General features: G+C 31.8%; 1 protein-coding gene across 1 annotated transcript in view; it reads left to right on the plus strand.

Moving 5' to 3' along the window:
* Positions 1-19041, plus strand: part of EPHA3 (EPH receptor A3) — a 350090-nt gene that overhangs the window by 98258 nt on the left and 232791 nt on the right. Inside the window, 1 exon segment of the mRNA XM_049785721.1 lies at positions 5227-5887. Within this exon segment, the coding sequence (XP_049641678.1) occupies positions 5227-5887 (661 nt within the window).

Here is a 19041-nt window from a genome sequence, read left to right on the forward strand (position 1 = left end):
GTCAATTTCAATTAAATTGTAAATTTTATTATTGATACAAATGTGTTAAATGAAAAACTTTCCTTATTAATCATTGAAATTCTATTGCAATGTGTATATGGAATTTTGGTATTATAACTTTCTTGTTATCCTTAATGACAGTAAAATATATTTAAATCCAATAAGCTAGTCATAAAGTTATATTTCTCACTTTCATGTATATTTTAATATTAGCTTAGTAAGTATTAAGAAAATCATATATTCTAGACTTTCTTGAAGAAAATTAAATCATCTTCTACCTACCCCTATTTTTAGGTATCTTAATATATCTAAAAATATGGTTAATATTAACAAAATATAGGGAATTAATTACGTGAGTGTAATTTATCCAAATATTAGGAATTTAAATGAAATATACATTTATGATTAAAAGGCATGTTTTTAAAAAGTATACTTTTGAAATACTCATAGTCCAAACAGTAAAAATGAACTGCATTATCTAGGAAAGAGAAATTAAATTATATTTTATATGTTACATTATCATTTTCTGTTGTGAATCTTAAATTATTTAAATTTAACATAATTGTGTTTATGCTACTGAAAACATATTTATGGCTGCCCTTACCAAGGAGATGAAGTTTGAATGTTTTTAAAATTATATAATATTCTGATACAAAAGCAAAAATCAACAACACCAAATTCATATCTGACCTCTGAAGGCCTCAAAAAACTCAGAGTGGGGCCAGAGAGATAGCATGAAGGTTCGAATCCCAGCATCCCATATGGTCCCCCGAGCCTGCCAGGAGTGATTTCTGAGCAGAGAGCCAGGAGTAACCACTGAGTTTTGCCAGGTGTGATGCTAAAACAAAAAGCAAATAAACAAACAAACAAACAAACAAAACACCTCAGAGTAGTACCTAAAAAACAGGCTGCTTATAAGGATACTAATTTTAGAGAAGTTGAGTTTTAGACAGGAATTACATTCTTTCCAGGTCTATTCTTTTTTTCTAAAAATATTGTTACAGCTGTATATCTATTGAATACATTTTTAAAGGAATCAAAATATGAAGAAATAATTATTTGTTTTCTCAATTCTTTATCTTGCCCCTTTTATTTTCAAAGTCTGCCCTGAGACATTTAGTAGTCAATAGCATTACTCTAATAAGTGATGACTATTACAGAGTAGAAAGGGTAAATACAAATTGTTTACATTGTAAAAGAAAACCCTTAAAACAGCAACTTTTAAAATTACTTTTTATTGAAGTTATCCTGGTTTGCAATTACATAGATTCACATATCCTACAAATGCTTTAGTTAATTATTTCTGTTGTTGCTGCTGCCTCTGTTTAGAAAATACTCATTGATTATTTTATTTCTGATGTCTTAAAATCTCAGCAAATGCTAGAGTTAAAGACTTGCTGTCGTTGCAAGAGGTCTGAGATGGCATGCCACCATCACTTACAGGCAATTTGGTCTTCATTACAAATTAATGAAGCTATAATTGCTCACAGCAACCTTTTATGTGAAAAGCATCCTATTGCTATTTGCATTATCTTTTTACAATTTATGTTTCTGCATGAAAGGTTTGTGGTAGCTTGCCAATTTAGCATTAAGAAAAATATGTTAATCTACAAGTGAGCTATTCGTAATTAAAATAATATTTTACATCAAATTATAAGTATATGTATAAAATATTCTGCGTTCTATTTTGTGAAATGCCACCTATGCAGTTAAAAATGAATTAGATTCATCTTGAAATATCCATTCATAACTTCTGGTAAAATGTTAATCTAATTACCTGGTAAATATACTTAAATTTAAATAATGTCTATAATTTAACTTTGTGTAAAATTTCCAGATATAAAATTTTTCTCTGATAGTAATAGTTTACCTTAATTTGTTTTGAGTGTGATTTTATTAGGACAGTAAAATTTACTTGCATCTTCATGTAAAATATTTAAAACCAAGACATGCAAAATCACTATTATTCTGACCAGTTTTTATTACAAGCACCTCTTCTTCTTTAGGCTTACCAGTAATCTTTATATCAAAAATCAAAATGCAAAAATTGCAGAAATCACATAAAATACATGTTAAAATATACAAGATCTAAAGTGTCACTCAAGGCCCTAACTCATTGTATATCTCAAATTCAACCACAAAGGATTTTGTTGATCACAACTGTTTCAATAAAACTTAAAAACATAAACTAAAATGTCACTTAATGGTGGCCTTAGCTAATTAATCAAAGGACACAGAGTGAAAGAATATGCAAAAAAAACCCCAAATTATTACTTTCTGTTGTTTAATAGTAATCCATTTAGAAATGATAGTTTTGTAGCTTTAAAATGCCAAAATCTATAAAATTTATTTTCAACTAAAATATAGACTTAGATATTATATAGTACACCATAAATTCATTAGCTAAAAAGACTATGTTAAATTTACAATTAAGAGAATTTAATATTTATTTCTTGGTGTGCTTCAAAGAAAGGATAATCAAAATATTAAAAAAAATTAAAATGGTTCATTTATATTTTCATTCAAAAAATTAAGTATGTCGAAATCAACCTTACCAACAAAATACTTGATATATTAGAAAATATTTGTTGCTAAGAAATGCATGTTGAATTAGAAAAATAATTCATTTTAATGAATTGGGAGAAATACATCAGAATGCCCACACACAAAATTCATATTCTGAACTCAGTGAAATCTCTATCAAAACTATGATAGAAACTTTTTATAGCATTAAATCAATATCATTATAATGTGTCCGGTAATAAATAAATTTTCAACTAGTTCAGTCAATCCTTTGACATAAATATGAACATCATGTGTTCCCTAGCTTTCAATTATACTATAAAACTATTTTAATACAATTTATGTGGTATGGGAAAAAAACAGAGTTATGGAATAAAATTGAGACCCTCAAAATAAATTCTCAACTTATTACAATGGAGTCAATAACTTAAATGGAGAGAATAAAGTCTTGTCAACAGATTGCTGAAAAACTGGATAGCTATATAAAAGAAAAAAAGGTCTTGTAACATGAACAAAGTATAATGCAAAGTGCATTAAAATTTACATCTTAATTCTCAATCATAAGAAAAATATAGGAAAATACTGAAAAAATTCATATATATATCTGTTATTGTAATGATATTACTTACTTGAGAAAATAAAAATAAACAAATGCAATTACATTATATCAAAATTTTTCTGTTTTGTTGAAGAAACTATAGCTTAAAAAAATTAAGAAAAAACATTTACACACCAAACATATAATAAGGTACTAATAAACAAGATAAAAAAAGCACACATTTTAGTATCAGAAAAAAACAAATGAGCTATCAATAAGTGGGAAATGTAGTCAAGTATTTACTTTCCAAATTGCTAACAAGTGCAATATTGGAAGAGAAATTCAAATCAAAATGGCAATGATATACATGGTCTCACATTTGGGATTATAAGCAATCTAAGAAAGTTCAAGGACACATGCTAGAAGAAAGTAGTAGTGCATTTTTTTGCACTTGCTGACCTAGATTCCATCCCCAGTATCTTTTTTATTTTATATTATTATTTTATTTTAGTTTAGTTTATGTTATTTTTGGGTTTTGGGCCACACCCAGTTAGCTCAGGAGTTAATCCTGGCTATGGGCTCAGATATCGTTCCAGCCTTGGGGGACCTTACGTGATGCCCGAGGATCAAACCACGGTCCATTCTCCGCTAACACAGGCAAGGCTTACCCTGGCCTTACCGCTAGTGCCACCACTCCAGCCCATCCCCACTCAGGGGTTATTCCTGATTCTACACTCATAAATTGCCCCTGGCAGGCTCAGGGGGACTATATGGGATACCGGGATTCGAACCACCGTCCTTCGGCATGCAAGGCAAACGCCTTACTTCCATGCTACCTCTTAACAGAGCCAGGTGTATTTTTAAAAATGTGTATATAAAGGGACCTCATTCAGTATTGTTGGGAATATAAAGATGATCTCTGTAAAAACCAATGTGAAATTTTCAAAAAAAAAAAAAAGGAAAAATGAAATTAACATATTGTGTAGAACCTGAGTATCTCTACAATAACAAAATAATTTGTATATATGTTTTCTAAGTGTGCATTCCAACTCTTTTTACAATAACAATATCTACAGAAGAAAAGCACAAAAAAGTATAAGAGTATAAAAATGATATGATATCTACACATTGAAATATTACTTCGCTATAAAAAGCAATAAAACATTTTCTTCTACATCATGGATCTAGCTATAGAATGAAAAGATATTGAAGCAGGTCATGATAATTGAACTAATTCCAGAATGTAAAAAGAAAAAAAATCAGATTTTTTACTGGTACATGGTCTACTAAAATAACAAAGTAGGATCTGAAAAATAGTGCAGCTGGTAAGTTTTGTCTTCAAGGTTCAATCCCCAGCACGATAAATGCCTCCCAAAATATCAGAATCGATCCCTGAGTATGTAACCAGTAGTAGTACATCTAGTAGTGTTAGATATTGCCCAAAGACTAAAAACAAAAATAAACAAATCAAAAAAAGTGAAAAAAATCAAAGAAATATATAATATTTCATAGCAACTTAAAATTTGATAGAACTGAGATTTCCAGGGTGGGAGGTAGTGAGTTAGGCTGAAATGGTTTTCCATATAGAAATCAATGTTATCAGTAGTAAATGAATATTAAATATATGCACAGGCATGAAGATAAATGATGTAATGATAAAATTATATAATTTATATAATAAAAGATAAAGGATGTAACTTGAGGCACTTTGTTGCATCACACATTGATTTACCAAAACCAGTTTTCAACTGGAAAAAATATTTTATGCAATACTTCCCTTTTAATGAAACTAAAGCATGTTATAGAAACATTAGAGGTGAGTAATTTTAGGTTTTGATCTTGTTATAGTTGGAATGTTCAATTTATTGCACAGAAACAATTTCTTGATTATTCCACACACTACATTGCAATTCAAATGTGTTGATTAAAATTATAATTGTGTTCTAGGTGAATGTAGTCATGAGACTCTTGCAAATTACAAAATGTATGAATATCAGAGTAAAAGGCTTGCTTACATCACGATCTGTATGAAAAGTGCTTTAATTTCTACTTAGTAAATTTGTATTTCTTGTCATGACATTAACACCCTTACCTTGTATTAATAATTTAGTTCATTGTTATAATAAACAATTACTTAAATAATTAATTTTTATTCTTTATTTTAGTGGGAAGAGATAAGTGGTGTTGATGAACACTACACACCCATTCGGACTTACCAGGTGTGTAATGTTATGGATCACAGCCAAAATAATTGGCTAAGGACAAACTGGGTGCCCAGGAACTCAGCTCAGAAGATATATGTGGAGCTCAAGTTCACTCTCCGGGACTGCAATAGTATTCCATTGGTTTTGGGAACTTGCAAGGAAACTTTCAACCTATACTACATGGAGTCTGATGATGATCATGGAGTTAAATTCCGAGAAAATCAGTTCGTAAAGATCGATACCATCGCAGCTGATGAAAGTTTTACTCAAATGGACCTTGGGGACCGCATCCTAAAACTCAATACTGAGATTAGAGAAGTAGGTCCTGTCAACAAAAAGGGATTTTATTTGGCTTTTCAAGACGTTGGTGCTTGCGTTGCCTTGGTATCTGTGAGAGTGTATTTCAAAAAGTGTCCGTTCACGATCAAGAATTTAGCTATGTTTCCAGACACAGTACCCATGGATTCTCAATCTCTAGTGGAAGTGAGAGGTTCTTGTGTGAACAATTCTAAGGAAGAAGACCCTCCCAGGATGTACTGCAGTACAGAAGGTGAATGGCTTGTTCCTATCGGCAAGTGTGCATGTAATGCCGGTTATGAAGAAAGAGGATTTACATGTCAAGGTAAGAGGAGTTTCTGTTTTCCTTTCAGTGGAATTTCAGACCTGTGCCTTTATCATTAAGCAATTGGAAAAAATGAGCATAGCTGGGATTCACTTGGCAATAAATTAGGCCTTGATCACAAGTTGGAGTCGATGTATGAACTAATGTCCTATTTGCAGTGTTGATTTATAGTTTTTATTAGAAATACTAATTTGTTTTAGATGAAGTGCTAGTCTACCCCACTAGATGTGTTACAAATGTCATTTTATCTAGTTCCTGCTATTTAGAAAACGTGGAAGTGTAATATTAGAATAAACAAAAGGGAAAAATCTGTCCCTTTACATAACTAAGAGAATTATTCTTTGGTGCATATGACATTGACAATATAAAGCTCATAAAATTAGGCATTGCATTGATTACTTTGTTGTTCATCCACCTCATATCACATTGCTATGCACTTCAACTTTTAAAATGTAATGTTTTCTTTGATGAAATCTATGCATCAAACATGTATTGTGCTAGTACATTTTATAAAGATTATTTTAGTAAACGTATTGGGTGATATTTAAGTGTTTGATGCACAGAACTGTACTTTATACAATTTTTATTTTGTCTCATTACTTGGCTTTTGACTACTCAGGAGACTATCTGTGTCACACCTCAGAATAGATACCATATCTGAACCTTAGTATAATGATAGAGGAACTGAGCTTGGTCAGCAGCTTAATTTTATTTAAAACAAATTGTAACTGAAATTAATGCAATCAAATTGTTGTCTTTTTCATTTGAAATATTAGATAAAAATGTGCACTCTTTCCAAGCTATTTTTTTTTATTTTGCACTGGGTATGTTTCATTCTTAAAATCACATTGAAACATCTTTTAAACTATATGATACCTACTACTTTATTAGCCATTGAAATATAGTTTGATGTTTTCCCAGTTTTCTTTAGTTATTTTGTCAAACATTTGGTTTTATTCCCACTAATCTATATTAGTATTAAATTTATGCAAAAATAAACACAATTTATAAATAAAATAAATACATAATAAATACATAAACTTTTTAAAAATATTGGCAGGTTGTAGAATTTTTCTGTTTTGTTGTGGAGTTTTTTTGTTTTTCTCTTGGGCCACACCTGGCAGGACTCGGCGTTACTCCTGGCTTTGCTTCAAAAATCACTCAACACTTGTAGCATATTCAGGAGACTATATGGGATGATGAGGATCAAACCTATATCAACTGCTGTAAGGCAAACTCCCTAAGCACTGTGCTCCACTCCATAGATTGTACCATTTTTTATTGACTCTATATATGTATGCAAGTAAATTTAATGAGTTTAAAGAGTACAGTCTAACTTTAATTTTTTATATTGCTTAATATATTTTATATTGCTGAACAGTATGATTAAAATACATTGTGATGTTCTCAAACTGAAACAATAGACTATTTGTACATGTATGTATGTAAAGTCCCAGTAGTCTTATTTTCTGCTCATATATATGTTTTATCAGTGTGATATTTTTGTCATACATGAAAACTGTGATTTTAATACATCAACTAATACAAAGGCATAGCTCAGAAGGAATTAAAATTTGGCTGTTTTGGCCCATACTGAACTGGTATCTAATGTTAGCATCATAAAAATTATGGGGGCCTGTTATATTGTACATTGGGTAGGAGCTTTCTTTGCATGCAGCCAATCTAGATTTGAGTTTAATATCTGGTTCTGTATATGTTCCTGTGAGTCCCCCATGAATGGTCTCCAAGCCCAGAGTCAGGAAAAAGCTGATCACTGCTAGGTGAAGTCCAACAGACAGAACAAAATAGAAAAAATATAGATATTAACCATCTCAGTAATATTATTTTTAATTAAAATTTAAATTAAATAAAATTTAAATTAAATAAAATTTAAATAAAATATTAATTTTTAATAGAGAGATCAGCTTCTACAATCTATTTATAAAAATATAATTGTAGTTGGGGCCAGAGTGATGGTGTAGCAGTAGGACACTTGCCTTGCATGCGCTAACCTAGGACAGAGTGTGGTTTGATCCCCTGGCATCATATATCCCAAGCCAGGAGCGATTTCTGCATGCATAGCCAGAGTAACCCCTAAATGTCACTGGGCAAGGCCAAAAATAAAAAATAATAATAACAATAATTGTTAGAGCCAGAGAGATAGCATGGAGGTAGGGCATTTGCCTTGCATGTAGAAGGACGGAGATTTGAATCCTTGCATCCCAGATGGTCCCCCATGCCTACAGGAGTGATTTCTCAGCGCAGATCCAGGAGTAACCCTGAGTGCCGCCGGGTGTAACCCCCCCAAAAAAGTTAAATTTTACTATTTATCAATTTATATAATACAGCTAATCTCATTCAGATTAGAAGTGGATAATGTGTATCAAAAGGTACATAAAATCTCTTAAATGTGTTGGTAGAAATAAAGGTTGCAATTAAGTGTATATGAGCTGGAGAAAGAACTATTTTTGTTTTCTAGATTTCACATTCAATTATTAATTGAATTTTAGGGGTCTCAAACTCAATTTACCTGGGGGTTGCAGGAGGCAAAGTCGGGGTGATCCTTGAGTGCAAAGTCAGTAGTAAACCTTGAACATTGGAGGGTGTGAGCCAAACAACTCAAACAAACAAACAAACAAAAAGATTCTCTAGGGCAGGGCCACTAAATGTTGTAAGGAGGGCCACAAAATGTTGTAAGGAGGGCCACAAATGGCCTGCGGGCCGCGAGTTTGAGACCCCTGATTTCAAGTTCTATTCCACAAGTTCAAAGTGGTATCAAATTGCTGCGGTCTTTTAAACCTTATTTTATTTTGGTGATCATAGGGCTTCTAAGTTGTACTGAAAAGGTCCAAGAGCCCTCCCTATGACTGTCAGTCTATTTGGTCTGCAGATCTATGTCAGAGTTCGAATTGCTGTTAGGGTTTTCTGGTATATGGGATGGATTATCAAGGACAATATTGTAGTGCTCAAAGTCATCCAGAACTATACCCAGCAATGGCTGAGAAGGCCATTTGAGCCAAACAATAATATAAAATCTGAATAAATTGTATTTTATCAAATATTTGTTTTAGTTGATGAGCTTAATAGATTACTATGATTTGGGCACCAACATTCCATTAATTCAAGTACAAAACTTTGCCATTAAATATATACTATTTGCGCAGTCATTTAATCTAATTTCTCATACTTGATAATAACTTTAATCAGCAGCTATATGCTCTTACTTGTTCATAGCAAAAGAAAAGAAAACGTTTTATTTCAAATATATAAATTCTAGTTTATTCTAAGTGTTGTCATAAGAATTCAAAATTTGTGGCCAGAGCAATAGTACAATGGGTAGGGCATTTGTCTTAAATGTGCCTTGCATGAATTTAATCCGCCACAGCATTTGCTCCTAAGAGCACTGCTAGAAATAACTCCTGACTTCACAGCCATGAATATGCCTGGGAGTGCTCCCAAAACCAAAACAAAAAAAAAGGATCAAAATTATTTTATTTTTAAATTCAGTAGTAATTCACTAGATATTAGACACTGCATTCAGTTACCTTGCAACATTAATAAGGTACTTTAATCAGCCTTTAAAATAGTTTACAGATATATAAAATTATTGTATATTATGTTATAATATTTCATTTGAATTATATGAACACATTTCAATAGGTCACACATCTTTTCTTAGTTTTATTAATACATATGCATACAGGTTATATTTAATATCATACAGCCTTGTCCCAAAGTTTGCTATTATATTTCAACTCACAGTACTTCACTAAATTCAATGGTGAGAAAGGCGGGAGAAGTCCTAAAAGAACTCTGATTGTCCATACTAATGTAATAGATATTGAAGTATGAGTAGAATTACTAAAAGTTAGCAGAAAGTGACCAGGAAATATCCAATGAAGTATTTATATACTTTATATTATTTCCTACATCTTTTGGTAGATTTTTAGATTAGATTAATTAGACAAAATGACAAATATGGGGAAGAAAAGACTTACTCTGGTTGATAATTGGTGAATAAATAATTATTTGAACCATCACACAATGTTTGTAACTAATATTGTGCTGGAAAAAAATGAAAGCTGGATATATAACTCTGTCTTTCTACCATCTAAGAATTTATAACACAATAGTAAAGATATATACATAAATTAAAATTTTTGAGGGGAAATCCATTTTGATCATTGTTATAAGGTATTTGACAATGTATCTAATAAAACATGAACATTTATGTATTATGAAAATTGTTCAATAATAATGAAAAGTGTGCATGAACGAATTTGGTTTATCACTATTATGCTGAAAATATTTGGGGTACAGATTAAAGGTAAATGCAGTATATATTTTACACATTCCATGTGAGGCTTATAATTTGTTTATATAATTTGTTTCTCTCAAATTTCCCAAATGTATAGAGTCCTATGACTTTTGTCCTCTGAAATTGTTCCATAGAGAAGCCTTAGGAAGTATTCAAACATTGTGACTTGGTGACTTTTTTATTGTAATAATAACATTCTTTCCACTTAAGATAAATATTAGGGTAGTCAAAGTTTGCTTAAATAAATGCTGAAAATGTGGCCAGATCTATTTGATATACAAATATATTGTAATAATGTTGTTGTTGAAGAAAAAAAAGAAACTACATCCATCAATCCCGAACCATAAACCAAAGTTGTATTTGTTTTGGGCTAGACATTTAAAGATAACATTATATTTCTTTTTCACACAAGGCAACTTTCACAATAGTTCTCTTTTTCTTAAATGAGAAAAGTGAGAGTACCATTTACTATTAATTCAACACTTTTTTAGTCACTAATAGAAAACAAATCTTTGTGTTTTTTTTCTATGTTTGGTCCACATCCAAATGTGATTGTAGCTTATTTCTGGTTCTGTGTTAAGGGTCTATTCTTGGTGGTGATGACTATATCGAATCCTGATGATTAAACATAATTGACCATATACTTGTGCTCTCTATATGGACTTGCAATTTTAGCATTGGCTATTTGGAAGATAAATATCAACATTATCACAAATAAATTAGTTCCAACTTTCAAAACTTTACAAAATTTTTTTTATAATTGTGTTTAAAGAAATACCATTTGGTAAAGTAGAACTTTACTGGGGATTGAACCCAGGGCCTCAGGTATACAAGTCAAGTGTTAATTATCACTGAACTACATCTTCTGTACGAAAGTCTTAACACTCCAAACAGACTGGAATGTCATCTGATTTATGAGTACGTGGGGCTGGTGACTGAGAGTAGCACACTAAACACTGGTTGTCATTAGTGTTACAGCTAACAACAGTCTCTGCTTAGAAAAAGAACAAACCCCACTAGAACAGTTTTTTCAGCAGTACTTCTTATACTTTCTCATCCAGGACCACACTATATCCTGGCCAATGTTGTCTGATTGGTTATGCCAATATTACAATATTGATTGTGCCAATATTACCAGGGAATAAAAAACTTAATTATATGATTTGTTATACAAAATAAATTATTATCTAAATAATAAGAACTCAGAATGTCCAAAGATAAATCAGATTGCCTTTTATCCATGGTCCCTCCTCAAGATGATATATAGAAAGGTATTTACTCTTACACTTACATTTGAACTAAAAGAATATAATTTGTATGTTTTTTAGTTTTTATATACATCAAACTATGTTCAAAGCTTATTCTTGCCTTTGTGGCCAAATTCAGTTCTGCGCGTGTACAGGACTTACTCCTGGCTATGTGCTCAAGGATGGTTTTAGTTGGATAACGTAAAGATACAATGATCAAATCAAGGTAGATAAGCTAATGTATTTAAAATTGAGAGACTATGAAGATAGTAGCAGGGTTAAATTGAATGTCTTTGAATGTTGCTGACTCTGATTTTTCTCCTGTGCCACATAGTTCCCTGCACATCACTTGGTGTGCCCCCCAAATCCTCAGTACTACCATTAGCCCAGCACTGCAGGACCCAAAAGCTTATTATTCTTCAGCCCATCTATGAAACTTCTCAGATGGAGAACAATCAATACTTGTCCTTAGTCTTGCTATGCACTGCTTAGTACACACACAAATAATCCAAGTAGCTTATATGGAAAAATAAATTAATGTGATGAAGATGGTATTATTATTAGAGATAATGAAGGATCATTCTATCATATAATGACAATACTATTAGATAGTATTTAATGTAGTATTATATTTAGTATTAGATAATAATAATGAAATATTGTTCTGAGATATGTAAGTATCTTATTTCTAAAAGATATTTAATGTAGTTTCCTTTACTATCTACCATGGATGATATAAACTAAAAGCTTGGAATATAAAATAGTGTAACTTCCTTTCCATAAACTATATAGAAAAAGAAATGAAATATTAGGAGTTATACATTTTACAATTGCTTTTTAAACAATGTAGATTTAAAAAAAACAGGCTCATAAAGATAAAAAGCTCTTCATAAAAACTGATGAAATAGAAATGGAAAAAAGTAATTGCACTAAGGACCAAGGAGATAGTACAGGGTTAAGATATTTGTCTTGTTTTCAGCCAAACCCATTAGATCTCCAGTATAATATCATTCTTGAACAACTACCTAGAATCATCTGAGTATAGAAACAGGCATAAGTCCTGAGCATGGCAAAGTTGGTTCCAAAACAAAATAATATAGCAAAAATAAAATTAATATACCATCTAAATACATGAATAATATAAATGAGTAAGGAAAGAAAATGCATGAGATTGTGTTTCCTAACAGATTTTCTTTACACACATTACAGATGACTTTATTTGAATATGTTTCTCTCAGTTAATCTTTGAGACAGGGGGATAGACTATTATTTTATTTTCATTGACCATATGTATAGTAAATACTTTTTTGGACCAAAGTACTTGAACATGGACAAACTTGTAATATCATTGCTATATAGTAAGAATGTAGACTATATTTTTATAAGACAACTTTAAAATTTTTCTTAAAAATAATATTTATAGATAACAATTATAACCATAATCCATCTGCTATTTGGAAACCAAATCCATCTGTTATTTGATTTAAAATATTGCAAATCAAGATTTGCTTGACTTTACTCACTTAGTATTTTTTATTTTGTCTTCTCCACCCTCCAATTTCATGTTTCAAGTCTGAGGTGTGGGAAATGTTTTCAACTATCACAAAGGGAACCTCATGATCTTTGTTTGTTTATTTTTAAATCCTGGCTAATGAATTAAGTTATCTCCTTTGATTTGGTTTGGAGAGAAGAAATGAGAATGCTAATGGCTTTTTATATAGTCAATTAATTACATTTGAGGCAGATACCAGAAGGTTAGTATAAATATTCTTGCTCTCACAAGCTTTGTTTAGACTTAATGTACCAAATACCTTATTAATGTCAGTGAAGAATTTGTTACTCTGTGTTTTATCTCTGTGCATTCATTGTGGAATGCTGACTTTATTCGTTGTTTCTGTACATTTGCAGTTTAATAGAAAAGTGTCTTTGATATGATGCACTGGAGACATGGATACTTTTTCTTATCATTTTCCATAATCATTTTTCTTTGATCTAGGACTGATTGCCCAATTCTGATTTTCTACTAATCTCCTGTAAAATTCAGAAATTCACCTAAGTAGATGTAATATTTTAGTACAATATGGTTCAAAAGTATGCTTGCTCTAGCAGAATAAATGTGTGGGGCATTTGAACAATTCTTATTCATCTTATCATTGACTATTTGAGAGAACACTCTAGAACAGCAGGAGTCTATATGTCTTGATGAATGAAGGACTTCTTTCCAGTTGCTTTCAGACTAAAAGATACTCAAGATGGAATGAGATAACGATAACCTGCCTTTTTTTAGGAATATAATTATAGTACATATTAGATTATGATTAATTTCACAATAAGTTCTTATAGACAGATAATCATAGTAAAACTATATAGCAACTATATATTTTAGCATTTCTTTTAGAAAACTTTACACATAAACATTCATTTAATTAAATTTGAGACATATGCACGTGATTAGAAGTCACAAATCTTTGCATAAATTAAGACTGACATCATCTTAGTATTAGTAAAATAATCAGTTAAGAAAATAATGGTTTAGATGGTAGCTGAAAGAATGAATGATCATTTTGTAAAGTAATGACAAATAGTTTCTTTATATGCAAATAAGTATCTATTCATTTCTTACAATGTGAAGATAAAGATACAATTACTTATGGTGATGTTGAAATATTTGCAACTTAATTTTACATACCATATGCAAATCACTGATTCAACTTTATCTGCTGCACTGAAGGGATAAGCTTCCTTACGTTAAATTAAGAAAATTTTATTCTCTCAGTTTAAAATAAGTCTGCCATTTTCACTTTATCATGCAATTGACATTAGAGACCAATTACTTTATTTTATTTAAAGTCCTAGCATTTATGATACAATTAAGTAATATAATTTTTAAATAGCAGATATATTCTAACAAATTTAAAATAGCTAAATATGCTGTCTGCTTTTCTATCTTCTTTCCCATTTATTCTTGGCAGAATTTATGGATATAAAATGTCCCTGTATTTTCTTTGTATCTATTTGCATTTAATTTCTTTTTATTATAGGAATAATGGTTGGTCCCTAGAGAGATAGTACAGTGAATAAGATTCTTGCCTTCATAGCATCTGCTTTCAATCCTTATCATCATACATGGTCCCCTGAGGCCCCTTTCAGGAGTGATCCCACATCACATTGCCAGGACAGAGCCTGAGCAACACTGATTGTGGCTTGCAAATCATTTACACCAACAGAAACTAATTCTTATTTCTTACAATGTCTTGACTATAGAATCTTGGGAACAGTGCTTAATAATTGGGTGCCTAAGTAGTTTCAGAGTTAATTTTCTCATTCACTATAAAGGAATAATATCTACCTTTTAAAATTCCCAATTAATGTATTAGTTAAACCACCCTTGAATTTACTTATATATTCATTCATTTGTTTGTTTGTTTGGGGACCACACTTGGTGGTGTTCAAAGGTTAGTTCTGGTTCTGCCCTTAGGTGTTACTCCTGACATACTCATGGGGACCATATTGAGTGACTGAAATTGAACCCTGAAAGACTGCATGCAAGGCAAATACTTGCATGTATCTACCCACTGTATTATCACTCCAATCCAGTGGATATGCTTAGAAGTAGATAAAACATATTCCCATGTCATCTTTAACATCAATCATCACTTGTATTGGGTTGTTTTCCTTGTTTCTTGTTTAAATCTGTGTAAAAACACTCAGATGTGACCAACCGACCAATTCAATAGTTTCTCTCTAACTTTGAATCTTAGCATTATAGGTAACATAAAATGTTATATTTTATGTTTCAGTGTATTTTTATTCATTCATTGGTATTCCACCTTATTCTCAATAAGATATATATTTATTGAAAATACCTAATTTTTAGATTTGTTTGACATTTATTCCTTCATAGCATTTGTGTTGCTCACTGATTTTTTTTAAAAATCTCTTTAAAATTAGCTGAGTATGCTTATATAATATACCCAGAAAAATTATATTTAACTTATATAAGACAATTACTTCTAGTAAAAGGAGCAAAATAGTAAAAGAAAAATCAAACTAAACTTTTCTTTTAAAAACAAAACATATCACTTTTTAGCATTATGTTATATCCTAATACATGTTATTTACAATACTGTATTTGGGGTACAGAGTGATAGTACATCAGGTAAGGCACTTGCCTTGAATTTAGCCAACTCAATTTTGATCTCTGGCACTCCATATAGTTCCAGATCATGCCAGGATTTATCCATGTGCCCAAAGCCAGGAATAAGTTCTGATAAAAGCTGAGTGTATCACACACATACACACACATCTACATAACACATTTGTTTGGTTAGTTTAGATGAAACTATCATTCGTATATTCTTTAAATAAATCATGTGTCAAGAAAGTGTTTAATAATTGAAAATATTTTCATACAAATTTAGTTGATAAATAGCTACATAGCTCATAATCTGTTTTTATTAATTTTAGTTATTTTTATGTACTTTTAAGAATCACTGGGGCCAGAGAGATAGCACCCTGGTAGGGCGTTTGCCTTGCACGCAGGCATTCCGGATGGACGGTGTTTCAAATCCCGGCATCCCCTATGAACCTCGGTCTCTGCTAGAGGCGATTTCTGCGTGCAGGGCCAGGAGTAACCCCTGAGCACTGCTAGGTGTGACCCAAAGACAAACAAACAAACAAACAAACAAACACAGATAAAAGCAAAGGCAGTGGAGAAAATGGTATGAATTATGTGAAGTGATTGTCAAATATGTTTACCTTAATTGCTGTGTAATGTTACTAGAAATTTCAATCAAAATAGCAACATACGGGGACAGAACTATCGGGTGTTTGCCTTGCACAGGCTGACCTAGGAAGGATCTAGGTTCGATCCCTGGTGTCCCACGTGGTCCTCCAAGCCAGGAGCAATTTCTGAGAGCATAGCCAGAAATAACCCCTGAGAGTCACTGGGTGTGGTCCCAAATCCCCACTCCCCAAAAAATTAGCACCATACTATCAAAGAGGTAATTTAGTAAAAACTCCTTTAAATAAAAAAATGTACAAACAAAAATATTTGGACTTTGAACTATATTTGTCTAGTATGTGTATAGTAGTGCATTTTTAATCTTTTTTTTTTTTTTGCTTTTTTGGGCCACACTTGGTGATGCTCAGTGGTTACTCCTGGCTGTTGCATTCAGAAATCACTCCTGGCTTGGGGGGGCCATTTGGGACACTTAGGGATCAAATCGCTGTCCATCCTAGATTAGTGTGTGCAAGGCAAATGCCCTACCGCTTGCACCACCACTCTGGCCCTATATTGTAAACTCAGTATAAATTTAAACCATGAAATTTAGCTTTAAAGATACTAGATATTAATTCAAAATTTTTATGTTACAACAGATTATTTTGAGTATTTAGAGGCAATTTAACTGCAAACATACTCTAAGGATACATAATAATTGTTAAATTATGGTTAATATGAATTGAGATCAAACAAACTAATCATTTCATGAAGTATGTGAGTGCTCAATAAGCAAGTAATTATTTTTCAATCCCTTACCTATAAGAGTTCTTAGAGATCCAAGGAGATAGCTCATCTTTCGGGTCACAGACATAACATGTGAAACTACCTGAGGTTGATTTTATTTATTGATTGATTGATTTTATTTTATTGTATAAACATAAAATAGTAATAATAATAATGATATTAAATCCCAGAGTGCCACCAGGCACAGCCTTATTATCCCTGCCTCCCACCTTATCTGGGACTGAGAAGCACTGAATCTAGGTCCTGTTTTTGTCTTTTTAAGTGTTTTTTCTTTTAATTTTAAGTCACCATTTTTCTTTCTTTCTTTTTTTATTTTTATTGTGACCAAAGTGCATTACAAATCTTTCACTGCATCATTTATGGTACATAGTGACAATGAATGAGGGGCATTCCCATCACCAGTGCTGTCCTCCCTCCGCCCCTGTTCCCAGTATGCATCCCATATCTCTCTCCTCTACCCCCCAGAATGCTAGTGCAACTGGTCTCCACTTTACAGCTTGTTGTAGATCTATTCCACCGTCATTGGATATAAAAAGGATAAGAAAAAAGGAAGAAAAGATTTTGGTGACAACTACCAAAAAAAGAAAGAAGAGAAAAAAAAAGAAAAGAAAAATGGAAGAAAAAATTAAAAAATGGACCCAGCAAATAAAAATAAAAATAAATCTCTAAATAATAATGACAAGAGTGAAAAAGAAAGAGAAAAGTGGAAGAAAAATGAGAAGGAAAATAAAGTAAAAAACTAACAAAACAAAACAAAAACAAAAGTATGGGTGCTGGAGCGGTAAGGTTTGGCGTTCCCCCCACTTTTTTTTTTTTTTTTGCATAGGCACAGTAAGCATTGGGGAAGAAAGAGAATTCCTGTGGCCTGAGAGATTCAGGGTTTCTCCATCCTTGAAGCATACGATCATGGGTTCAATTCTTGGCTCCATATATACTCATTACCCCATACCAAAGGCTTTTATGTGATGCCAGGAAAGTTGGTTGTGTGTGAAAAAATCAAGCCACTGTAGCTAGCGATCTTGGTATTTGCGCAGGTTATAGGTCAGGGTCTAGGATACAGTCTCTAGGTTCCTATCCATCATTGTTGTTTTGTTCAGTCTTCTCTAACACTTGCTCCCTGTTTTCGTTCAGTCCCTAAGCCGAAGCCTAGGATATTATGGATCCAAAGGTTCTGCTCAGTCTCTGTTGTCCAAGTTGGACCTCTACAATAAGACATCTTGTTGTTGTTGTTGTTGTTGTTGTTTTTATGTGTCCTGGGCTACAGCCTAGGGTAGGGTTTTCCTTATTAGTCCCAAGGTAGGTTCTGTTCAGTCACTGTAGTCAAAGTCAGTTTTCTGTTCTTGGTGCTCTTATTTTTCACAGTTTATAGGACGGTATCTCTTCTGATTTCCATTTAGTGTTAGGTGACGTGGTTTTATTTGCTGAAGATCACCAAGAATGATCACCAAACTGTTGTATATTGCTTGGGATATGTGCCCCCTACACAGAGTTTTAAAATTTTTCGTAACATTTTAACACAAGCCATCACAGTGAAGTGTTTCAATGCACCACAACTATTTTAGTTTATATATGTAATAACAGCTAAATATCTTATAAATTCCCTTATTTCAATATTAAAAGATAAAAAGAGATGTCTTCCTTAAATAGATAGCTCACTGCTTTTATCCTTATATGAAAAACTATTTTATAGGTGTTAGATTTTCTGCCTTTTTTAAACTGTGTACAGCATTTTTTCAAATTTTTAACTTTCATTTATCAAGTAAAAATCATATACAAAATACAAATACACACCTAACCATTTAAATACCTCATGATAAATAATGGCAAGTTAAATTATAAGCATTGGCCAATTACAGAACGTTTTCAGAATTTGCATGGTAATTTCAAAGATATATTATTGATGTTTTATTAACTCTTACCTAAATATCACCTCTGAGAACATTTGTCAATTTAACTAACATACTATCATAATTACTTAGACCAACTAGATAGCCTGGAAATTTTATTTCTTTAATTAATAATATTTGTAAGTTTAAAGAAACAATGTAATTTCTTTGGCATT

This window comes from Suncus etruscus, chromosome 13 (assembly GCF_024139225.1).
Source record: "Suncus etruscus isolate mSunEtr1 chromosome 13, mSunEtr1.pri.cur, whole genome shotgun sequence".
Taxonomy (NCBI): domain Eukaryota; kingdom Metazoa; phylum Chordata; class Mammalia; order Eulipotyphla; family Soricidae; genus Suncus; species Suncus etruscus.